The sequence below is a fragment of the Cydia strobilella genome, chromosome 1 (assembly GCF_947568885.1).
Source record: "Cydia strobilella chromosome 1, ilCydStro3.1, whole genome shotgun sequence".
Classification (NCBI taxonomy): Eukaryota; Metazoa; Arthropoda; class Insecta; order Lepidoptera; family Tortricidae; genus Cydia; species Cydia strobilella.
In genome coordinates this window covers 33,406,607-33,433,121 of record NC_086041.1, presented here as the reverse complement: position 1 = coordinate 33,433,121, position 26,515 = coordinate 33,406,607, and the positions used below count along the sequence as shown (strand labels likewise).

At 35.0% G+C, this 26,515-nt stretch overlaps 2 protein-coding genes and 1 long non-coding RNA gene across 3 annotated transcripts in view; 2 read left to right on the top strand and 1 right to left on the bottom strand.

The window, feature by feature from the left end:
- The window catches only part of LOC134745361 (hemicentin-2), a 210,234-nt gene extending 191,934 nt beyond the window's left edge, over positions 1–18,300 (top strand). Inside the window, exons 11-12 of the mRNA XM_063679392.1 lie at positions 976–1,159; positions 11,092–18,300. Of these exons, the coding sequence (XP_063535462.1) occupies positions 976–1,159; positions 11,092–11,258 (351 nt within the window). The 3' untranslated portion in view covers positions 11,259–18,300. The remainder of the gene's footprint in view (positions 1–975; positions 1,160–11,091) is intronic.
- The window catches only part of LOC134745333 (RNA polymerase II transcriptional coactivator), a 107,550-nt gene that overhangs the window by 17,910 nt on the left and 63,125 nt on the right, over positions 1–26,515 (top strand). The window lies entirely within an intron of this gene.
- Positions 1–26,515, bottom strand: part of LOC134745382 (uncharacterized) — a 120,853-nt gene that overhangs the window by 76,436 nt on the left and 17,902 nt on the right. The window lies entirely within an intron of this gene.

The window sequence follows — 26,515 nt, the reverse complement described above, 5'->3', positions numbered from 1 at the left end:
AGTCGCACAAATCTCTGTTTTGACATTTTGCTGGGACGTCAATTAGCCTTGTCCACGACCAGTGAAACCTGTGTCGAAACGTCGGTAAATAAAGGTAACAAAATAAATTCGCGATCACGAATTAATTTCGCGATAGACCCGATTATAAATGTTATTTAATATGTGCTCAAAGCGCGAAGGTTTTAAATGTAATACCTACTAGTATATGATATTGTAGATAGTACCGGCTGTCTCCCCTGCGTGTGAATTTGCACCTTACTTTAAATTAGAAGCAAACTCTAATTGTTAAACGGGAAACATAAAATATGAATTAAACTTGAGTAGTTAAATTCACTTGACGGATTAAAACATATTTAAATAAGCGGGAAGTTTCGGAACTGTTAAAACATAAGTTTGGTGCAACTCAGTGTCGGAAGTTTTGAATTTTGTTATCTTCACTATTACCTGCGGTATCCACTGAGTACTTAATTAAGACGAGCATCTTCAAGCATTATAAATGAGTACGACTGACATTGTTTTAATTCTTGCGCGCCAGGATTCTGGCTACGCCCTACTCTTTTAGTATGAGGGCGCCGAAGGGGTCCAGTGTGCCCCGTACGTACGTCGGGCTTCGCTCGACTCCTTTATATTGGCGCGTAGTAAAGTTACAATAATTACAAACTCCTAACACAACCCCGATCGGCGAGCGTGCGTTTCATAACCGAGGCATACCTAATACTTTTATCTATAGAACAACCACATCTACTCTAGTTTTTTAACCTGCTGCCAAAGTACTGTGTAATGTGGGCTGTACACACTCGTCGAGAGACCCCGGGACAGACCGAGAACGAGTGTGTACATACTGCTTCCCTCTCGTCTCGCTCTTCCTCGTCTGGTCTCGCGCTCTCCGATTGAATCGGAGCGGTGCCGAGACTCGGCGCTCGACGAGTGTGTACAGCGGGCATAAAAGTAACGATTGTCATTTGTTTTGCGCAGGTACTCGACCGCCAGAGCCACTACGGTTACGACGCGCACGGCTACGGCGCCATGGACGACTACGCGCCGTACCCGCTGGCCGCGCCGACCGCCGACTGTCTGCGCTCGCAGAACCCGAGCCGCCAGGAGTACTGCTCGGACCCCTACGCGCAAGTGCACAAGCCTAAGAAGCAACAGCATATAGGTGAGGACTTAAGTAGGCTCTTTAGAGCGCAATAAATGGAGCAACCTAGGTTTTCGCAACTCGACGTCATAATATTGCGCCTATTTTGTGTGCAAAATAGAGCAACCTATTGCGAGTATTTTTTTCGAAGCTTACATGTAGACGGAGGCACAAATCTATGAAACTGATGGATACTACAAAAAAAGACTGCGATAAAGATTGCAACACTTATTTTTGAGCCACAAATATAGCTACCTACGTATTTATAGTGTTTATTAGTCTGCAGGAAATAGAAAAATAAAATTTGTATCTTCAATTTACGAAAGTTAAGCATAATAGAGCTTGGTAACTACAACACCTTTAATACTTATCGGATTCATAGGCGTCTACTAATCGCACTTAAACTATCGTGAGACATATTTCAAAATATTTATCAGTACGGTTTTTACTCACTATTATTTTTAGTCAAACATACAAAAAAAATACAAATACAAATGTTTATTTCATAGAATATGGTACAAAGATGGTCAAATTACAATAAGTGCGGCATATTCTGCCTCTATCGGCGTAGAAATATGTATTACTTACAACTAAGTTGCTATACCTACTTGATTATTAATAACATGCATACAATATATTTTAATATTTACATATCGAGTTTTTACAAACCTTATAATTACCTAGGTATTGGCACAATAGTAGTTAAGTCAGGAATCAATTACAATACATTAAAATTATATTACAACAATAAAATAATTAGTTTATTAATAATTAAGGAACTCATTGATCGAATAAAAACACATGTCAAGTAACCAATCAAACATTTTTTTCTGAAATTTATTTATATCTAGTGATTTTATGTCATTTGGAATCTTATTATACAATTTAATTGCCATGATATAAACATTTTTAAGTCCGAAACATGTCGCCAAAAGCGACTAAAAATAATAGTGAGTCAAAACCGTACTGATAAATATTTTGCGTCTACTAATGTCTAAAAAACGAATGGACTGACATGTTGAACTCGCTAAATATCTCGAGAACTACTTACGCGATCGATCTGAAATTTGGAATAGTTATGAACTTATAAACAAGGCTAACCCAGACGCTTTGAAAGTGTTTAACACGACGTCTATTGGTTTGTAACAAACGCGTAAGTGTAAGGCCTGAGTTAACGCTCAAAGCGGAGCGTTCGGCGGGGCGTGCAGCGTGGCGTCGGGCTCACAAGTGTTTTGAGCAGCGTGCACTAAGACCGCTCCTATACGTTTGCATTTGTTAAACATGTACGCCGCACGCCCCGCCCCGCTGCACGCTCAACTCGAGCGTCCACTCAGGCCTTACATTAACTAAAGCTCGCAATGAAACAGTTCCGAGTGGCACTTGTGACAGTTGTGACTTCGTAACTTCTAAATTTATATTTTTATGTTCTTCAAGGCGTACTCTACAAATAATGCCAACCGTTTAAAATTTGCTAGTTCAAAATTAACACAATCGAGCTAGGACAACACCATTTAACCTTTGGGGACCTCGAGGAACCACCGCCATCTTGGAAAATGTGTATCATTGTGTTGAAGTTCGCCTTTTATTTAGGCACTATGAGAATTTGGCCTGGAGCAACATTAAAGTCAAAGAGGATATAATATTATAGAGCGGTACTGTCATAGTAAATTTGGTAACCACGGTAAACTCACTGCCATCTATCGACACACTTTAAAACTAAAAATGAAGATTTATAAAAATACGATAAAATGTATTTAAATATGGATAAATGATTTTTTTATATTGCTTTAATTATTTTTACTATTTTGACCCATGTTCTTTCACTGATATGCGTTAAAATTGTTAAATAACAAACGAAACCGTCAACGCCCTCTATACGAGAGTAGGCCAAAGGTAGTAGCGCCATCTGATCGAGTCAAATTTTCGTGATTTTTGAGGCACGTTTTTTGCTTAGACTGTATCTGTCTATTACGGAGTTATATCTATCTTTGATTAAAGTATATTAAATTCTGCACAAAAAAGTCCGATATACCTCTGCCGAAAAATACGTCTTCTTAGAGAAAATACTTGCTGAAATACTTGCTGCTCGAGATTCAGCTTTAATACTTTTAAACCTATATTCCTCGATTTCCCTAAATGTCAAATGGCTTGGAAATGAAAAAGGGACCTTTAATTAACATACACACTAAATTTTCAGGGCCGTTCTAGAGATGTAGAACTTTGTCGTATTTCGATTGTGCTACATATCCGAAGCTGTATTGTGTCAGATCAGAAAATGCAGTATCTAGCCGATATCTCGCTAACAACTGACTCGAACATAATTCCGAGCTTCACGCTCACAGCTTCCGCGTTGTTATCTGACTCGGTTGAAGTGTCACAGATGTTTCTGGAACGAAATAGAAAAACGTGTTTATTGCTGACTATGGCAATCGATACAAAATACCGATTCATGTCTACCTTTTGGCGGCGGCGTTCTCATGTCTACCTTATAGGTAATATTTTTTTACCTTAATACCTGTTACTCCTGTTAGCAGAATATAGGGCGCAGGAAGGTTATGCCTCATGGTGGCGGACACAAATCAAACCATCTATTTCTTCATGCACAACTATATTGAAATATTCATTTGGTATTATATTATGTACACACAACGACTGTAGATATTCGGAGCTGTTATTTCAATTATGATTTTAAATTGATTAAATGGACGACACAAAACTTACAGCTAGGCGGCTTTTGAGGAATCAGAAAGATACGAATGGAAAACCTGCATAATAAACTACAAGTAATATTACAAGCGGAACTCCTTTTCCAATAAGTGGAATTGGAAAAGGAGTTCCGCTTGTAATATTACTTGTAGTTTATTATGCAACACGGCCCTTTTTAGGGTTCCGTACCCAAAGGGTAAAAACGGGACCCTATTACTAAGACTCCGCTGTCCGTCTGTCACCAGGCTGTATCTCATGAACCGTGATAGCTAGACAGTTGAAATTTTCACAGATGATGTATTTCCGTTGCCGCTATAACAACAAATACTAAAAACAGAATAATATAAATATTTAAGTGGGGCTCCCATACAACAAACGTGATTTTTTTTTGCTGTTTTTTTCCGTAATGGTACGGAACCCTTCGTGCGCGAGTTCGACTCGCACTTGGCCGGTTTTTATAGTTATCTGGGCGCCTAGAGGATAATGCATTTGTATCCATCCAGTTGCTAGGTTGCCTTTTATCATGGCAACTGCAGCTGCATTGCTGTTGCGACAGCGGTCTCGAATCTCGATGCGGACGCTGTGTCAGTGACAATTTCCTTGATGAAATCAAAGATAGATATAACTCCGTAATAGATGGATACAGTCTAAGGAAAAAACGAGCCTCGATAATCCCTTAAATTTGATTCTCGATCTGATGGCGCCACTAGTTTTGGCCTACTCTCGTATAGAGGGCGTTGACGGTTTCGTTTGTTTTTTAACAATTTTAACGCATATCAGTGAAAGAACATGGGTCCAAATCATAAAAATAATTAATGCAAATAAAAAAAAAACATTTATCCATGTTTAAATACATTTTATCGTATTTTTATAAATCTTCATTTTTAGTTTTAAAGTGTGTCGATAGATAGCAGTGAATTTACTGTGGTTACAAAATTTACTATGACAGTACCGCTCTATCCTATTATATCCTCTTTGATGAAATGAATGACGGATTTAACGTTTTCATGTAATTGAGATCGCGTTTTGTTACGGCCTAGGTTTTACTGGTAACCATGGTAATTCCAGGTTTAACAGGGTAAACCCGGATTAGTGGGATGGTGCAAGTGGCGCTAAATAATTAAAGTTGTTGCTTTATGTTATTGGTTTTAGGTCAATGAAATAAAATACATTTATTTGCTAGATCAAAAAATGTACAAAAAGGGTAAATACAGAGTTCCAAATACATTCCGCCACATAATGGCATGCAAAATTACATTCTTAATTTAATTTTACGCTTAATTCTAGGAGCAGTTAAATATTAATTCAGTCTAGGTGTGCGTCAATTATATTACGCTATATTATTTTAATTTAAATATAAATATGAAGCAAATAACATTATTTCAAAATGCTCTTATTTCATTCTAGGTAATTTTGGATAACAGTTTGATATTTGAAGCTAATAAATTCTAGGTAATCAGTGCTCAGCCAACTTTATAATTAACTCTTGGCATAGGGATTATTACACATCTAGTAAAATAGATAGCAACTGATCAATTCATCGCAATAATGTGGATATTAAAATAATATATGGAAATATAACATTTAAAACTTTCGCGGTTTGAACACATATTAAAGTTAAAGTCAAGGGATCTATCTTCGGATGTGTGCGCGGATGTTGTGAGTGTTGTGTGTCGGACTATTGACAATAATTAACTTTTATGTGTAGTGGGTGGTTTGAAAATGTGATGTCTACCTCAAACTTTAAATGCACTTTTCGTGGGGTAGTCACACAAATCTCTGTTTTGACATTTTGCTGGGACGTCAGTTATGGTAGAAGAGCCGGCAGTAAAGTTTCGAACCAACGTGATACCGCGATGAGATGCACAATGGTTTCCCATAAAACTGATGCTAAGTCCGAATTTGATAGTCTGCCACGGCGGAACTAGCCGAAAGTACAAAAAAAATAGCCACTTCCGGTGCGAAAAAGGGGGGGTCATTTAACCCATCTGATACTGCAATAAAAGCTATGGCATCAGTTAGAAATTTACTGGTAGATACAGAAAAGCGAAATCTGCCAGTATGATTCCTGCCGGAAGTGCTTGGCATACGCTCTCAAAGGTGACCATCGGGACCCCTAAATTAACCCATCTGATACCAGCACGAAACCAATTCCAGTCGGTAGATATGAACCTTCTCTTCAGGAATATATAAGTCTGCCAGGGCGCTTTCAGCCGAAACACCTTGACATACGAGATTATGTGAGCAACATCCGTGGAACCCGTATTTTGGAATTGTACAGATTACAGACATTTTAATTATTGCAGGCTTATGATTTATTAGCTAATGCTTATATTTGTATATTTTTATGCCATTAATAACATATATTTCAAATTTATTAATATACACAATATAATTTGGGCATTAATTTAATACCTGCTTACGGCTTTGTACTTCTTTGTTTGCCTTATAAAGGTGCTAACAAATTAGCTACCGATATTTTTACAGTTGATAGTACTCGGCTCCTGAAGTATATGTAAGTATGAAACATTATAGGTTTTATGATGTTATTTTGAGAAAATTGGAAAACAAATTTGCTTTGTAAAAAAAAACTCTGTTAATGAGATAATTAAATGAGACCTCATTGAACAGATTCTAAAACCTCTTTTAAATATAAAACGTAACTGGCCACTTCACGTTGATAAATCAAATGACACGTTGACAATGACATTTAAGACAAACAAGCAGTTAAATACATGATGATTATTTTTTAGATAGAATTATAGTTTATTTATTTTGTTCGGTAAATAAAATAAAAATTATGAGAAACTTTCTTAATTTCTATTAAAAGTTAATTGTTCTAGTGTAAAGTACCAACCATCTCGTAAAATTTCTGTAGCTAATTTGTTAGCACCTTATATATAAATAATACAATAATTTCAAATTACAATATCCTTTATTTACCAAAATGAACAAAATTATTATTATTACATACTTATTGTAAACGGGTGTAAAAAGACAGGATTTTCAACGTCAAGGACGATTTTTACCAATAATCCAAATATGAACATTTTAAATCATTTTTAGGGTTCCGTACCCAAAGGGTAAAAACGGGACCCTATTACTAAGACTCCAATAGATTATATTCTGTTTTTTATTCCGTAATCCGTAGACTAAAATGACATTTCATGTGGTACTAAGAAATGTCATGTCTTACATATGAAACGTCATTTTAGTCTACGGAATAAAAAAACAGACCTTAGTTATCTCAATTTGTAGTGTTATAAAACAACACCCTGAATGTTAAACTACGTCAGTTTTGCGTCAACGTCAAGAAATGTAGGGGAGAGGTGGGCATGACGGGATACTTAATGTTTCAAGTCCAATAAAACTGAAAATGCTATTTTTTTTTAAGTTTTTGTTATTTTTATTTTTATCTTTGGTAATCAGTCTTTCATAATCAACACTTACTAGGAACTCCCTAGTTAGATAATTAAATTAAAAATAAATTAAAATGGCCAAAAGTGCCTTCTCTCCATCTTGCCCCCCAAGTATGGTAAGATGGGGAACCCCTACGGGACAAGATAAGAATGATTCATATAAATATTATATTTAGGGCCTAAACAAAACTAAAATTTTTGGCTTTTGGGTCCATCGTCTGATAACTTCTCACGAACTGTTTTACTTTTATTTCTTAAGTCGTCTGAGAGACAAAAAATGTGTTTACAGCTAACATGTACCCCATCTTCCCTTGTTAATTTTATTGTTTGTTGGGTTAATTTTATTGTTTGTAAAAATTGACATTTAAAAGTGCCCCTGTGGCCTATTTGCTGAATAAATGTTTGATGTTGATGTTGATGTTGAAGAATAAATAAATTCAAATCCGCAATTCTTCATCAGTTTATCACTTTAAAACTACGGCCGTCAAGATGTACCCCATCTTGCCCCATGTGCCTAATGAAATTCGAAAGTTTTTTGTAAAATAAACCGTACTTGAATCCAAACAAGTCCTTAGCTGTTGGCGTGATTGCTGGGCCATAGGAATAAATTAACAGTATATATGTGCTGGTGATAATAAGGAAACAAACGCAAACCAAATAAAACACAAAAACCGGCCAAGTGCGAGTCGGACTCGCGCACGTAAGGTTCCGTACCATAATACCATTACGCAAAAAATGGCAAAAAAGTCACGTTTGTTGTATGGGAACCCCACTTAAATATTTATTTTATTATGTTTTTAGAATAATTTATTCATCAATTGTGCATTACAGGTAATAAATACAGGTGTTATAAACAATTAGTTTTAGTTTGTTATAACGGCAACAGAAATACATCATCTGTGAAAATTTCATCTGTCTAGCTATCACGGTTGATGAGATACAGCCTGGTGACAGACGGACAGACAGACAGACAGACAGAAAGCGGAGTCTTAGTTATAGGGTCCCGTTTTTACCCTTTGGGTACGGAACCCTAAAAATAACAAGGAATATGGCAAAAACAGTTTTTTTGCAAATAAATAATTAACGACACCATTTGTCTAGCCGGTCACTGTGCGAACTGATTGCTATGATGGCGACGCATCGCCATGCGTTAACGGGATTCTGATGGTTGGTCAGTCGTGTCGCCATATAAAGCCGCTACCCCGTCTTACTCGTCTTGCCCCTCTCTCCCCTACATAAGATAGTGATTAGATACACCAAATAGGTGAAAAAACGCCTCAAGCGTAAAAGAAACCACCAAAAATCATTTTATGTCGCATTACAAGCCTGATTTAGCTATGAATACTAATACCCCCTTATTCGTAAAACTTTACGAGCCTGAATTAGTTAAATTATGTTTTATCCTTTTCTTACAAATACATAAGTCAAAATGACAGACAAAGACAAACGATTCATATAGCTTATTCAATGAATATTAATCACATTATTTAATTTATTTTAACTTAATTTATTATAAATATGTGTTATTAATAACGTAATAATATACAAATATAAGCATAGAGTAATAAATTAATAAGCCTGCAGTATTTGAAATGTCCGTAATATGTACAATTCCAAATTACGGGTTATACGGGTACCACGGATACGGATGTTGCGCCACATAATCTCGTATGTCAAGGTGTTTCGGCTGAAAGCGCCCTGGCAGACTTATATATTCCTGAAGAGAAGGTTCATATCTACCGACTGGAATTGGTTTCATGCTGGTATCAGATGGGTTAATTTAGGGGTCCCGATGGTCACCTTTGAGAGCGTATGCCAAGCACTTCCGGCAGGAATCATACTGGCAGATTTCGCTTTTCTGTATCTACCAGTAAATTTCTAACTGATGCCATAGCTTTTATTGCAGTATCAGATGGGTTAAATGACCCCCCCTTTTTCGCACCGGAAGTGGCTATTTTTTTGTACTTTCGGCTAGTTCCGCCGTGGCAGACTATCAAATTCGGACTTAGCATCAGTTTTATGGGAAACCATTGTGCATCTCATCGCGGTATCACGTTGGTTCAAAACTTTACTGCCGGCTCTCCAACCATTAGCCGCGACCACGACCAGTGAAACCTGTGTCGAAACGTCGGTAAGTAAATAAAGATAACAAAATAAATTCGCGATAGACCCGTTTCTAAATGTGATTTAATATATGGAAATGATTAAAAAATACAGGACCTGAAAGTTTAAAAATTTCAGGTTTTATTTACTTCCGAAAAGGAATGGAATAAGGGTACCATTCGATTCCTTCTATTTGATTTAAAAAAAAAAACATTGTATGGCAACTATATACATTAACGCAATATTTTAATCGCAATTTATGAAAATTTCCATACTTCAAGACGGGCTCTCAGTGACCGTGACGTCAAGTTCATTTATCGTTTTGTTAGGAGCGTTTCGCGAGTGAAGTACGACTATCAAACTGTGACTATCATTTCTGACGTTTGTATTGCTTTAATGCAATGGGTCCCATTTAGACATATGATCCTAAAAACAAACCTACTTAATGCTTTAACATTATAAAACGTATAATATGTGACGTTTTCAACCAAAAGGTACCACATCGCTTGTTGATTAGGTTGATTTCTAATTGAAGCTATATGGAAATAGCGCCTTACTGACAAGCGACAATAAGTACCCTTTTGGTTGAAAATAGCACATATAACGTTCGACTTATTACGTTCGACTATAGATATGTACCATGTTGCAATGCGCAACGCGTACCACTGTTCTGTAACTCAGCAGAATTGTAAAATATTTCATAAGAGAATTAACATTTAAGTAGCGTAAGTACGTACACACGTTTATTTTTTAGTTAAGATGTCCGTCTAATCTAAAACATTAAAAATATCGATAAACGATGAAAACTCTGTTTTTTGGAGTGAACGTTAATATATTTAGAACGATAAAAGAATCATAAAGCAAAGTTTGAAAGATGAATAATTTATCTCGAATGCTTTGTATTTGTATATTTTAAAATTTTATCCCACAAACGTATGTTAATTGTTCAATATCTAATATTTCTGTGTCAAACATGTCTGCGTTTATATTTCAATATTTATTTAAATATCGTCTTTATTTTATCTGAATAAGATACACCATTGAATGACCAAAGTGCAAATAAACTCTTGCTTAGTGCGTCGATCTAAAGTCTTTGTAAGTAATTAATATTTACAGCCTATTACTATTCTAGAAGTTTATCCAACCTATTTATCAAACCGATTTTCTGCTTTTGGAACATTTTTAATATTCAACTAAGTATGAAATAAAACTATGAAAACGGATTATATCGCGTATATTGAATTTTTTTTTTTTTTTTTTATCCGTTTTCATAGTTTTATTTCATGAGTAACTATCGCGGTAACCGAAGACAATATTATTCAACTAAGTAGTTTGATTTAAAAGCATTTAAATCAATACTCGTTTTCCAGATTCACTTTGAGGAAATTAAAATTAAACAAACTTGAATTGGGTTGTAATTTAAAATAATTTAGTTAGTATTTGGATTTGTTGGGTAGACAATTTATAAATTCATAATATTTGGATGTAAAGTGGTTTAGTAAATGCGCATTAAGTGGGTTATTATGTAACTAGAATGATTAATGTGCTGTCAAATCATTCGTTTTTATATTGGAGCAATGCACTGGGTAGAAACAAATGATTACCAATAACAGATTAAAGTTGCCGCTCTACCCTTTATTGGTGGAGCAACAATTCGTCCTGCCATTCCTTTCAGTTCAAGATACGACATTAGAAACAAGGGCTCAAATTATGTATTCTTTTCAGAATCCCCTTATCATGAGGTGAGCGGTCTCCCAGAGTCGTACGGCGGCGAAGCAGGCGGTGAAGACAAGCCGCCGCACCTATCCCTGAGCTATGACGAGTCCCTTGAGTCCGGGTACTCCACGCCCAACTCGCGCGCGCGCCGCGTCATCCGCGAGATCATCGTGTAGCCCCGACCCCGCGCATGGCGACCCTGCCCGCTGTAAGCCTAGCATTCACGATGTACGGTAAATTAGCGCTTGATAAAGCTGCTTTATACGGCGCATACAAATTGGTCATTGTTAAACCTTTTTACGAGATAAGCTCTGTTTTTATGTTTCGGATATTGAAATTACTGTTCTTTTGATCAATCTACTACCTAATTTGGCAACTTTTGTACAAAAATTACAGTTAGATTGGCCAATCGAACAGTCTTGTTAGTAGGTATCCGGAACACAAAAAAAAAACAACATAGTCACTTGTGTCTTTGTGTGAACGCTGGGGTTCACACATGTCGAGGCAATTCGCTGAATTAGCCTAACTAGCACTAGCGCATAACTTCGTCCGCGACTAAGTTGCAAGACGAATATTTGTTTGACTCTGAAGCTACGTAAGCACCGGACTTATGCTACAATCGTGGGTTGATGTGAACTTAATTCGCAATGTAACTGCCGTCCAAGCCCGCTGCCCCACAGTTGTGTCACGAATCCTTTAGTAGTGTCAGATTCACGAGCTTTATAATGTAGTGTCAATATGCCCAAGTGTGATTTATGTCAATTGTGATAAGACGCCACATATGGCGATCGCTTGTTGTGAATTCAATACAAATTTATTATCAAAATCTATTCTGAGCGAATGAATACGTACAATCGAATTGTTTAACAGGCATTTCGGAACGGAGCAAATTTCTGTTTGTGATTGACGTAATTCATCCCGCAAAGCTAAGCAGTAACTCGCAACATTTTTTTCTTTCTGTATTACTATCAAAGGAGACTGATAAGCCATATGAAATAGGTATTTTAATGGTGAATGGAATGGTTGCGGTCGAAAACTATTTATGAGCACGAATATTTAGGTAGTTCATCGTGCGTCCAGATCCGGCGAAACATCGCTTGTGCGTTATTCGCAAGCGAATGTCGTATTTGCGCGTTCGGCAGTTTTGGATGCGCCTATAAGATACCTGGGACCGATTGCATAACAACCTGTAACTAATAATATTAGCGAAAGTTTCTTTCTAATCAAAGGAATTGGAAAGAGACTATATTAGTAACAAGTTGTTATACAACCGGCACCTGTTTGCTTGTTTAATTTTGAAGTGTGTCGTCGCCGCACCGGGATTAATTCCGACTGTCAACCATTCCAACTCATCCTCGGGTACTTCGGGTACCCGGAGTACACGCTACGTAATTAAGCGTTGGTCACATCATAAACAATGTTAATCTTGTGAATAATTAAGGCTCAGTCGTCTGTATTACACATCACTTGAACGGAGGTTGTACTTTTACCTTCTTTTATCGTAGTATCTAAAAATTACAGATGTATAGGTATATTTCCCGTTGATATCTTCAAGTTTTAGAAGATGACGGAGCTGATATTATAGGTATAATTTAGTTTGTAAGTTGTTAATGTTATGATCAGAGTAAGTGGGCTAGTTAGTGTAGTTTGGGGTCTACGAGTACGTCACGTCGGTAGTTCTAAACCGTTTCCCTTACTTTTTAAAATTTAGGACATTATATATAATTTTTTCTTAGAATCTCGAGTTATTTTGACGCTAATTGAAGAGTGCAGACAATTTACGTAGTTACAATTTCCATTAAAATGAAATAAAAGTGGGGGTACGGATTATAACAGAGCGGCCCACGCTCGTCTGACAGGACCGTAGTTAAAATAAGTATGTTAAGATTGCGTTAATGAGCTTACTATTGAATTTATAATACGTCAGTCTCGATGTCATATGACGCACGAGGTGAAGACTGTCATAGCTGTAACGATAGATAGGTTTTCCAATTATTTGTCTCATTTACGCCTAAGATCTTAATAGGATACATCGGTCTAAACTGTGTAAAGTCATATTTCCACATGTGTAAATAGGATGCGTAATTATAAGTCTTCTTGTCATTCTCTATTGAGGCAGCTGTATTTAAAATATGTTTAATGTTTGTCAATGTTCAATTTGTGTCTGTTTATGTTTAGAAATATTCCACTATCTGATATTATTATTCGGTGAGTAAATCCAACTACTTATTACATTTTGGTGTATAAATTTAACTTAGTCATTTGATTTAAATACTCTTGTTGGATCTTAACTTGAGTGCCATCAAATTTTACTCGAGGTAGTAAACTCAAATACCTGCGACGGTAAAAATGATATTATATTTCTATACTTATTATAGTTTGTACTCAAGAAACTGCCACGAACGTAATATTAAAATGTGCACTATTTATATTATCTCAAGCAATTTTTACGTAGTTAAATTAAATTCTAGAATGTTATTGCCGCTTCAGACGTATGTAAGGAATTTGATCTCATATTCACACGCAATCATTATACATTATTGCAACTTTAAAACGGAAGCACCAACTCGCATGCGCTTGTCAAATTTTAAGATTATGCAATGAGTTCCAAGTTATATGTTTAAAACAGTACTTTAACTTTTAAAATCTAAAAGTCCAATTATGAAGTGAGTTAAGCAGCAGCGCTCGCAAGTTTTCTGCTATCAAAAGCTAGTTCTGCTAAAGTTTGAACTGGCCTGCAGTCGCTGTATGATGCCTTTGGAATTTTACGTTTGCCACTTAAGTACGTTGCTCGACACTCATGCAAATGAGCGATTTGCTCAATTTTGTACAGTTTTTATATATTTTTACTCTGAATCGATCTTGATAATAAAAGAAAAACTTGATCGGACGGAACGATTCTGAGTAAGAAGTTTTTACACATATAATATGGAAATCTTTCTAATAGGCTCAATATAACTCTACCAAGCCAATTGGACAACTACAACGGGGCAGTTTTTTTAGACATCTTAGCTGCTTAGACTTATCCGTCAGTGAGACAATATTTTGTAAGCTACCATCACCTAACGCAATATTATCTAATTGGCTTGGACGACTTATTAAGCCTTAAAAATCCACAAATTGATTATAAAGTGCACACGTTTCACGCCATTAAACAGCTCATTCAACCATTGATACGAGCACTTAATTAATTACTTACATTACAGGTTGATTGTTTCAATACGTACTCAGTATATTGATGCTCATTATAATTACTTAATACAAATATCAAGCACAATTTGATAATTTCATTATTGTGTTACCTCTGTCCAAACATGTGCCAAAATATGGAACATTTTTATTAAAGGACTGAACACATAGCCGGGATATATAATATTATATATCTAATGGGATAGGTTGAGTAACGCTTCTAGGGACAGAAATACAAGATAACCATTCATGTATAAATGTGCGTCTTTGATGTGTAGAATAAGATACTTTGTGGCTAACACGTCGGCCTCTGATGTGTGTAATTATGAATCTTCTCAAATGATTTTTACGCCTAAGACCCTAATTGTTTTTTTGTTTTTTTTTTTAGGCAACAAACAGTCATATACAAAAATGATGTAATAATAAGCAATGTGTTAATAGACCTTGAGTGCCCTACCTTAATTAAATAATTTCTAATCTAAAGTAGCTAGTGTAGGAGCAGTAAGCGGAAAACAAAGTATATAGTTATGCAAAATCCATTGTTTCGGCCATTGTGTCTGAGCGCGTGCCACTTTTGTTTAACAGATTAGGGTCTTAGGCGTAAAATCATTATAGAAAATTAATACAAGTGTTTAACCCAAAAACATCAAGCGGCTCGTCAGCGTCATCCCGTCGGCTGTGTGATCACTTCTTTAATCTAAGGCGTTGTCCACAGTGTGCGACTGAAAACGTCAAGAGCGATATGCCATGCCACGCGACGCTATTCTGTACCCATCCCGTCGCAAAGCTGATTAGATTTGATAAAGTAAATAAAATAACTTCATTTAATAAAAAGTGTAAGATTTGTATCATAACGGTTCATTCATAATTGGGCCATTTTATTTAAACACTTTTTTCTCCTATTAAGATCAAGAGCTCGTTATTCTGAGTAGGAACCATATAAAATTATCAAATTTGAAAAAAAAGTGTAGTGTACAACTTTGAATAAAATAACAGCCCAATACCGGATATTATTATATTCTTAAACATTTTCACAATCCTTCTTGTCGCACACTTCGCACTAAGTCCTCGCTCACTTTGGACAACGCGCAACCCATCGTAATATTCTTACTTCAACCCATGACTCCTAGAGATCATTTGTTTAATACTTCACATCATTAAATATTAGAAATGGGCCCACCTTAAATGTAATGTGAAATAAAGTATATTTTTATTGAAATTATTAGCTAGTTATGACGATTCTAAACCGTTACGCAAACTTCGTCTATATTCACCCACACGATTGCTTTGTATGAGGATACGATCAATTTATAACACAATTTTCAACTCGGCAATCCTGACAAAGGCAGAGTCCTTTAGCATACTAAAGCAAATAATGTCTAATTCTCATGAAGTTAGACAGCGAGCTAATTTAATTCACACTAGACGTATTTACTTTTAGAGTTTATAATATTCTCTTAATTTGCTACTTCTCAGGAAATTTACGGTAGGTAGTGAAAAGGGAATCAAGTGAACTTAACAGATTGGATTGTGCAGTGTTTGGATTGGCAACTACACTGAGCAATTATTTCATGTCAAGACATTATTTTTTAAATTAAAACCAATACCTGAAATTCTTTAGACTAAAAAAAATTAAGTCTAACAAGTTTGTCCCTATCATTTTAGTATTTGTGTTTACAAAGAGAATTTAAGAAAAGTTTGCTCAGTTTTATGGAAAAGGGGTTAATAATCCAATGTTTAATTTGCATGTGTAGCGTAAATTTGAATTAATTAATATATCACGGCAGGATTGAAGTTAGTTGATAAGTTTGTAAAGCGGCGGCTCCGACGGCTCCGACCACTTCGGGGACGAGACGGTCGACCCACGGATGCCTGACCTTGGGGCCATTTAGGAACCGAGTATAGGTATTATATTTTACATTCAACTAACCGGCATTTAGTTTATTGTTGGTAAATCGGTTTTTGCCTTTTAAAAGGTACTCTGCGTAAATGATTTAATACAACGCTATTTCAGTATTATAGGTATATCCTCCTGAGACCCCGGTACAAATGTTTGTACATATTTCACAATCTATTTTGAACTTTTATAGAATAACAGAGTTCCAAATTCAAAAACAAAAGAACTGCTTTTGGGTCTCAGGGGGTTAAATATGTAACATCCCCGTAAAATATTTATTCCATTTATATTTATATCCAGTTTTCTCGCAACTTTTTTTCGAGAGTGATTGGTATATTTCATAGCTCATAACTAAGTACATTAGGTACTGTGAATCTTTAGAAATGCCAAGCGGGTCGTTATTCAAAGTATATTTCTAATTTCAATCCTCTCTGAAACAGCCACCGGCATGAGCATTTCTTTCTTGTAAAATCTAATTTAAATGTCACTGGGATTATTTGTCAGAGATTGCCCGAAATTGCTATTCGGAGATAAGCCGCGCTGACAGCTTTATTGATTACTCTCACTGAAATCGCTGAATATCATAAAAATATAAGATAAACCATTTATGTTCTCTTTGTGAATTGGACAATAAACCTGCCTGCTAAGGAAAAACGGTAAAGCCCAATACTAGCGAGAAGAGACCCTACAATGGTATAGTAGATTGTTAACTAAGGGGTGAAATGATGCCTTACACCCGATTTAAACACGACTTTTCAGTTCGAATACGAGGAAAGTAAAATACATGTGTTTTTTTTTAAACATGACCAAGTATAAATGTTTATAGTATTTCTTAAGGGTACTTTCAGTTAACAATTTAGGCAAAAGTATCGTTATTTATGAAATAGAGAGTGAAATATCAGAGTGGAAATTGTATAACAAATCTATTTAAACTCAAATTTCAATTGCTTATCGAAAAAAATTAAAAAAAAATCGTAATTCGAACGTAAAATGCTCTAGTGCAGACACGTATCTGCACACCTTTTAGAACAATAATGACCCTCTTTCAGAGCATGAGAAAATGAAAACAATATTTCTTATTCGTTTAAGTCCGTGGGACTGCGAGCGTTTAATAGCTCATTAAATTTTATTATAAATTTATTTTGTGCTAAACATTCGTGTGGGTGTGGTATAGGCGAGTGCTTTATAAGGTTATTTTATTAAATATTATAAGCTCAACCAGGATAAGTACGAACGTATATGGCATAAAAGTGTTTTCTTAAGAATTATAAAAAGAAGTGTATTGACAGTTGTATCCGCGACAAACTTTCGAAAGTGAGATGTACTAAATGCGTTCACATTAAAACTGCATCTGTCCATTTATTGTTATTTAAGAGAATGTCAATTTAACCTATATTCGTAATTATCCCGGTTGTCTTAAACGGCGTCGCGCCAATTTTGTATTAAAATGTTAGAAACACAAATATAAGTACGTTATAATATTTAAGCCATTTATATTTTACGTGCATTATTCACGATATCAGAGACGAGTGAATAGACTGCTAAGCTTCATACAAAGCAGTATACCTCTAAATAAAGAATTAAAAAACCGGACAAGTGCGAGTCACGATACAGCCTGGTGACAGACAGACGGACAGGCAGACAGACGGACAATGGAGTCTTAGAGTCTCGTTTTTCCCTTTGGGTACGGAACACTAATAATTGGGTCCTGTTTTTACTATTTGGGTACGGAATCCTAAAAAACGCGTCACTGTAGATATCTCATTCCCACATTTTATACGGTGGCCGCTAGTTTATATTTTATATCAAATCTGATCTGATCATACTCGTCTCTAAAAAATTGCGATTATAATTAATTGCTATCTTTATTTCTTCAACTATAAAGTCTACATTGAATCTACTTATTTTTATTAGTTAGCATTTTGTATATTTTACAAATACTTAGTTTTAAGGTTCCGCAGTACTTACTTATCGATAAACGTCAAAGAACGAAAATAAGCCATATTTTATATTTAAGTAAGTAATTTTACAAATCCAAGACATTCAATTTGATGTAATCTCTTACATGTATTGTACGAATACGAAATCAATTGTAAATATTATGAATTGTATAAATAAATTGATTTTACGTGTGAATGCCTTTCATTTATGTTTATTGCAATTTGCTGAATGGAATCCCTAAACGAGTTACAATTTATCAGATAACAAGGTGCTTCGGTAGTAATTCATAAAATGGGGTAATATTTTAGGTAAGGGTTTTTTTTTATTTATTATTTATTCTAAATTAATCTTACATTAAATCAGACAGAAAAGTGCCGTGAAACCCTATCGGGTTCGTATCGACACTGCATTCGTGGATACATTTTACATTTAAACATTGTTGTGGTACATAGGATAAACAAAAATTATATAAAGTTACAAATTAATTACAAGAAATAAAATTATCGGCGGGTTTAGCGTCGAAGAATCAAATCGTGATGTCAGTGATGATCAAATCGTGGCGGTGTCATACTGTTGAGTATGACATTACAGAATATATCGTGACGAGCGTTCGCGGTTGCGTTGTCTGTTTTTGTATGGGATTTTGAACAGCGCGCCAAGCGAGACGTTTTGGAAACTCAAAATCCCATACAAAATGACACTTGGCGCAGACGCGTACATCACGTCACGCTATCAAATGAAACTTACACTAAGTACTGTCATCAGTTGTGTTACCGTAGAAGTTAAGATGTGTTCCCATATATTTGGCCACTTTGGCCGACGCTATCAATTTGATGCGTTAACAGTTATATTGTAAAAGAAAATTCATGCTATATCTTTTGAAAAGAAAGTTGTTGTTTAACAAAGAGCAAACAAAAAATGTAATAAATGCCATACTGACGTCTAAATATTAAAAAAACGACGAATTACTGCTATCACAAGTTCCAGACTTAAACTAATTTCAACTGCCTTGATATTAGTTGTAAAACACATTTATGATCACAAAACAGATTAAACAAAGTCTAAACCTAAATTTAAAGTCTTAAAAAAACACTTTTTTCGTAACTAGATTGCTGTGAAGGATCTTACATATACGAAATCCACATATTTGGGATCGTCTTTGACGTGTCGATAAACGTGTCAGAGATTTTAATTTTAAACTAATTAACACAAGAGTTATGGCCAGAAAACCAGTTTTTTGGCCTAAATTTGTTCAACTTTGATGCCAAATATCTCGAAGACAATGAACTTTATTGGATACTATATTGCTTAAAGCCGTTACTGTTAATAACCTACAAAAAATATTAGAAAACTAAGGGATTCAGATCGTAGGTCATTGGCGTTATGATGTGAAGAATAACGTTCGTTCTTTGTATAATTTTTTCCATAAAATCCACATTTCCCTTTGTCTATGTTATTTATTATTTATTTATCTAAATAAAAAATGTCCTTTCCGTTTGTTGGGCTAGTTGTTTCGTTAATAAATAACTTCGTTCTGGTGTTCATCCGGTTGCACGGTCCAGTTGAATTGGGTATTTGCATGCGCGTTTAAATACTGAAAGATTAGATTAACGTTGACAACGAAGCAAACTATGTTGAAACACGCGTAAACTAGAATTCCTAGATGTTCTAGGGTATTGGTTATGTTCAATTTGTTTTGCATTTAAAAAATAATATCTGGGAGACCGAGCGTTGTTCAAGAAAATTAATAAAATCAGGATAAATAATTCGTGTAGTTTTGTAAATTGGTAAAGTTATACCTCGTGTGTCCGGATGAACACACTAAACGCCCTCGGGGGTGGGGGGTGTGCTGAGAGTGTGTGTGTGTGTGTGGGGGGGGGGGTACCTTTTTTCAGATTTTTGCACATCGGCTGACATGATGATGATGATGATAGCATTATAATTACTTCGGACAAGTTTCTACGAATTAGGTATCATTAATGTTTACTCTACGACCAATACTTAAGGAGCTACAGGTGTTTAAGTTAACAAAAAGATCAGAAATAGACGATTTATGAAAACGTCGTTTTCAAAAATACAATATAAAAACGGCCAAGATCATGTCGGGCCATGTTTTTAACTAGTACTTGTAAGTTGTACCTACGTGAAAAATGTGTACAATAAAAAAAAAATTCTAAGTCTTTTCCTTGGATCCTCTTTTGTACACTCTGACCGCCTTCTAGAATGGATAAAAAAGACTGTTCCTTTGGAAATCCTTAATATCTTTATTTATGGTAAGGAGATCGTTGATTTTGGGCCCGGAGGAATAACCATCACCTATATTACAGTAATTATATACGCATTTTATTACGGAAAAGATATAATATTGGGCGTAAATTAAAAGGGAATTAGAAATACATACTAAAAAGACATATTATTCATTTCCATAAATCAATAATGTTCGAAATTAATAACTAGCTTAAATCAAAAATAGGCCCTTGAGGCATTTTACAAGGATGCTGGCGGCATTTCCTCGCTGAATCGCAATGTTGATACGTTGTGCGAGGAAGACGCCAGCTCTTCGGTCACCACTTACGTCAACCAGACGCTTGGTACAATGCCTCAAGGGCCTATTTTTGATTTAAGCTAGTTATTAATATCGTTTATGTAGTACCACTGTATATATCTTGTATGTAAATTAAGAGTTTTCAAAATAATGTACTAGTTTCCATAAATTATAAGCATTAAAAACTTATAATTTAAAAAAAATGTGTACACACAGTTCTTTAATGACAATTTAGGTAGGTAATAAATAGTTTTAATTTTAATTTAGGATTAGTTATTTTATTATAAATGTAAATGTAATTGTATATGGATTTTTTATTCTGAAATAAATTATTTGAATTTGAAATAGTGTTTACTGTTTACATTGTGCTCGTCTCTTTGTAGACATTTTAATTAATGTTTACCACAGCTTTACCTAGATATTTTTATTAAGCAATGGAAGAGTTATTTAAAATCCTAATTTTAATCGTATCAATCTTCACCGCCCCGTCCGTGTAGCAGCCTCTTAAGTAATATATCGCTGTCGAGCAAATTAATAGATCTCAAGGGTGCAGATGAGGCCCATATAGTACAAGCCATATTTAATTTTGGTTGCATCACAAACGAACTTTTTTTTTAAATATTTGTTTTTGAAGTAAAACTTCTTCGCGACTAAAGGATAACTCAGATTTTTTCTGACGGAAGTAACGCTCAGTACTCAGTAGTGACACACGCACAATAGAACATACGTCAAACTGCCAGCATAGCGATAAACGTCATCTTCAAAGAAGTTTTCAACTCAGCAGCTCTAACAAGCCTACTTTCGTCACTTTTTTTGTATTATTCTGTGTAATTCGAAATACATTTTAACCTTTAATATGTTCTCACTACTGAGGTGAAAAATTATGTGTGCAACACGAGAGCAAAGTTATTTTACATCTCGTGTTTTGAGTCCCTCGCTACAATTATAGAATTTTTCGCTTTCTCGGGACTCAAAATAAACACTCGCAAGAAAGACCAACTTTCCTCTCTTGTTGCACAAATTACTATTTACTTCAATCGCGCGTAAAGATTACACGTACACACTTTTTTGTTTTAAATTAGGCACAATATTTGCGCGTAACTGAAGATAGTATGTTGGCGAATAGGGCGCACTCAATTATTAAAAAAATTACATATGAAATCTAAATAAACACTATTTAATATTTTATCTTTCAAAATTATCACTTAAAAGTCAATTAAAATAAATAAATGTTTAAATGTATTTTTGTATTGTAAAATGTATTTTATTTTACCAATAAAGATCTGTATCTGTAATTATACCAGCCAATACGACGAAACAACTCAAAATTTGTATTAAATTACTTTTCCACTCTTGTGGATAAAGTGCAACTTTCTTACAGCTTTTAAAGAATAAATATATCAAAGTGGTTCAGTGAAGGGGACGGACTGAAAATCAGCGCTGCGCAATCAATTTGTAATGAAATGGCTGACGCAGCATATGCTGAGCCCGTTCCTTTTGCCGCGCATCGTTATTTCCACAATTGTCATCGTTATTTCCACTTCAACAAGGCTAAATCGCCGATGGCGATTAGGTGCTCAAGCATCGATTAGCATATTACCCCTGACGACGGTACTTGCAACTGAGCCAAAATATCGGGAACGCGTTACAACAAATTTATATGGTATTAGCCGGTTAATTTTGTAGGTTGCAGTGCAAATTGTCACACATCATCTTTTTGTATTTTTTATGTATTTTATTCTTTAGCAGAATTTCCAGGACAAATGCCAATGACGTTTAAATTGAGGATTTCTTATAATCTGGTTCGTTAAAGGGTTAACACTCGCGTCGATTCTAATTTGTGACGTTCTCAAGCAAAAGTAACCACATTGTCGCTTGCCATAAGGACGCTCTGACAGGTTATTCGTATATTTTATTTTATTTTATTCATTTTAGGGATAACAAACAACTATACAATATAATGTTACATTTAGTAGTACAATTAAAATTGACATATGCATAGCCAACGACATTATCCACAAATTACAATAAAATTATATAATGGTTGGCACAAAGAAGGGAGTTAATTATTCGAATTAGGTATACTTAGGTATTTAAGAGCCAACAGGAGCTGAGCGAATTCTCAATTTTGAGATTTCAAACTGATTATCTCCGTCGCGCTGACGGGGGCGGCGCCGCCATATCCCCGTGTGTGTGGTGCACGCACACAGACGCGCACGTCATTTGCGCTCACGGACCTTATGCCTGCAAGTCGCGTCGCGGTCGCGGCCCGCTATATAGGCATATCATAGGCTATAGCTAGTTCTTACAAACTTTTTCTGTTAGCTTAGCTCGCTACCACCACTGAGCGTTTACTTATTTCCTGTTATTGTGATTTAACTTCTTGATTTTAGGTAGCTGAATTCAATATCCTTCTACAACCTGCAATCCAAATAACATTTTGACTTTTACAGGAGAGTAAAAAAACAATCATTTCTTTTCTCGTTTCCGTGCGGAAAGTATCAACTTTCGACACGCTGTGCTATTAGTACCTACATTGTGCAACGAGGGGGGTAAGTGAGATTTTGTAAAGGAGGAGTTTACAATATTCTTACCCCCGGAGTTACACAATGGTTTTCGTTACACTTGTGATGAAAAACTAAATTTTCAGGGAAATAATTATAAAATACGGTGACATTTCAAATATTCGTCCGCCATATTGTCATTTCTTGACAGGTTAGGCATCTAAGGCACAGACCTTCGGCATTCAGCCACGATTGAAAATTTTGTGTAAAAACGGCTTTTAAATTAATCCAATTAAATATTATAAACAAAAATACTAAATTATACTTTAAACAAAGTATTTTACTTATAACTTACTTGGTTCGTACTTCGTATGAATTAGTGACATATCTAATTAAAAAAAGAAAGCTATAACTCCCGCGGGAACAATATAGGCCTTTTGTTTTCCCTTCAGTACACCTGCATGAAATAAGATTTTTTCGAGCAAGTGTGATGAAAAACAAATTTGTCGCTCTCCGGCTTCGTTGATTAGAAAAAAAGAAAGCCTCAGGTTAGATAAAATTATCATAACAAAGAAACATGTGACATGAGATATTTCTTACGTTGATGTAATTATACAGTTTTATTAATGGTCCGTTTTTTATTTATGAGTCAGATTTTAATTAAAATAGGTATGTTTGAAGAGCTCCTAATCCTGGTCGGAATGAATAAGAAACCCCAATTTGGGACAATAGTCTAGTCTACAAAACGTTCAAGGTGGTTAAAAATATAGTGTAAGCTGTTCGCATTAAAAAACCGCAAATCGATGTACAGGTTAGCCGTTTGGTACACGTATACTAGAGGTCAAAACAAAATTATCGACCCGCAGTTCCTAAAAAAAATCCCTTGGGAGGGGAGTGCTGAAACTTTTTTTTGTATAAAAAATCTTTTTTTTTGTATAAAAAACTTTTTTTTTTAAACCTATCGTATTCTTCTCTTATCTATCATACGAAAGGGCTTTTTGAAGCGATTCTGAAAATATATCACATCATTACATTTTAGCCATTTTTCTTAAATTGAAACAAAAAGAATTTTCAAAACATACCAAGTTTGGGCTCCTCCAGATACGATATGGCTGATTTTTTTTTGTACAATATACCAAAAATGATACGTGATTTCCTCATATCTAACCCAAAAAAAGGAATTTTAAAAATAATTTTATTTAGTTTTTTTTTAAATACAAAGTGACACAGTTAGGTTTAAAGATCTTTATTTTCTCATAAGAATACATAATATTCACTTACACGAGAATTAATTGTTTTTTCACGCAAAATACATTTTATCGGTGAGCGCACACTTATGTTTTTTTCCATACAAAAAAAAAATGTTGTAGCACACCCTTCCTAAGGGATTTTTTTAGGAACTGCGGGTCAAAAATTTTGTTTTGACCTCAGTATGCGTGTGCCAAACGGCTAACTTGTACATCCATTTGCGGTTTTTCTTTGAAATTGGGCTTGTACGGCTGCCACTAATAGAGATACTAACTCCTAAAAAATACGTATGATACCTCATTAGATTCGGAATGATGTCTAGAAAAATGTATTCGAAGCATTCCCACATAAAAAAAGTTCAAAAGCTATTAACAAAAAACGCAAACGTACCATTACGCAAAAAACAGCAAAAAAATCACGTTTGTTGTTTGGGGAGCCCCACTTAAATATTTATTTTATTCTGTTTTTAGTATTTCTTGTTATAGCGGCAACAGAAATACATCATCTGTAAAAATTGCAACTGTCTAGCTATCACGGTTCATGAGATACAGCCTGGTGACAGACTGACAGATAGATTGACAGACAGACAGATATTATTTTAAAGGTATTAAATATTCTTATAAAAATTAGAAAAAAATATGGTGCATTTAAAACATATCATGGAATATACTACGGTTATAAGTTGATAGTATGTAAAGTTATTTTTTCAACAAGTTAGGCAATTATTAAGTAACCACATTTTTCTCGAACTTTCGTCTTTGTTGTAAATAAAAAAAAAAGAAAATAATTGGCGTAAAAAGTATTTCGCCTCGTGGAGCCCTTTTCATATACATACTTAATAAGATCACGTCATAAACGATTTAATAAAAGTAATACTTTATTTAAAATAAATTTTAGAATAATAGTGAAAATTGTAAAATATAAAACAATATTTTAACCAAAGTATTACTAATTCTTTTTACAATCAAATGTATGAATACGTACTTAGAACTGATACTTTTCTAAATAACGAATAAATAGACTAAATTGTGTAATTAATTTTTAGTGCAAATCACCACAATTTGATTCTAAAGAGCAAATCAGTGACCAAAAATTATATATGATTTTAATGTTTCGTTCATATATTCAGATTTGTGTATGAAAATGTGAAACTATTATTTCTAAAATAAATTATTCGTCCCTAATTTACACAATAATTATACCAAATTTGATCTCATAGCAACAGATATGTAGAAATAGAAGCAAACTGGACCGCAGAAGCCGACTTTTCCCCTCCCTCTTTCGCGGGATACCAGGACTTAATCTCGTAGCTAGTGCGTCAGCTCAGCTTTGTATGAACCAAGGAATAATAAATAGTGTTAAACGATATCCCCTGAGGCCAAAGTGCATACTCACTTTACTTACTTCGCCTACTAAGAGGCAAATCGCGACTTTGAAAAGGTTTATCGATCTTATCACATCACTAGATTATCGACATTTAATGTCGACTATTGCCCATCACTTTTCTGTCTGTGTACGTATTTAGAAACTTGACCCCGCCCCTAAAATTAGTGCGATAAGAACAACTGCAGCTTAGGCGAAAAATTCTGCGTAAAAATCTCAAAAATCGAGGTTTTGTACTCGACTGTTTCCTCCTCCAAAACTTAACCAATCGTAACCAAATTTGGAAATCTAAATGATTATGAAATTGTCTGTGTCGGACTGTTTTGATTTTTTGGCTAATTGATACCAGTTTTGAATACCACGCCTTTCATTGCGGCATAGTCAGTGAGGCCATTTTTGGCCATGTGTGAAGGGCTCTAGCGCCTTAAAAAACAAAAATATCAAAAAAAGCAAAACACACCGACACAGATATTGACAATATTAATCTGTGTTGAAAAAATCATTGCTCTAGCTTCAAAAACCACGGAGGAAACAGTCGAGTACGTTTGTATGGAGAAATGACCACTCCTGTTGGCTCTTAAACAGGGAGAAATTATATGCTAAGTTAATTATGTCATACCTTATATAATAAATAGGTAATGAAGAGAAATGGAATATTTTCTTAGATAAGTATGTGCAAAAAACGTGGAAACTCGTGGAAAACTATTGTCAATTTCAGATGCGGAT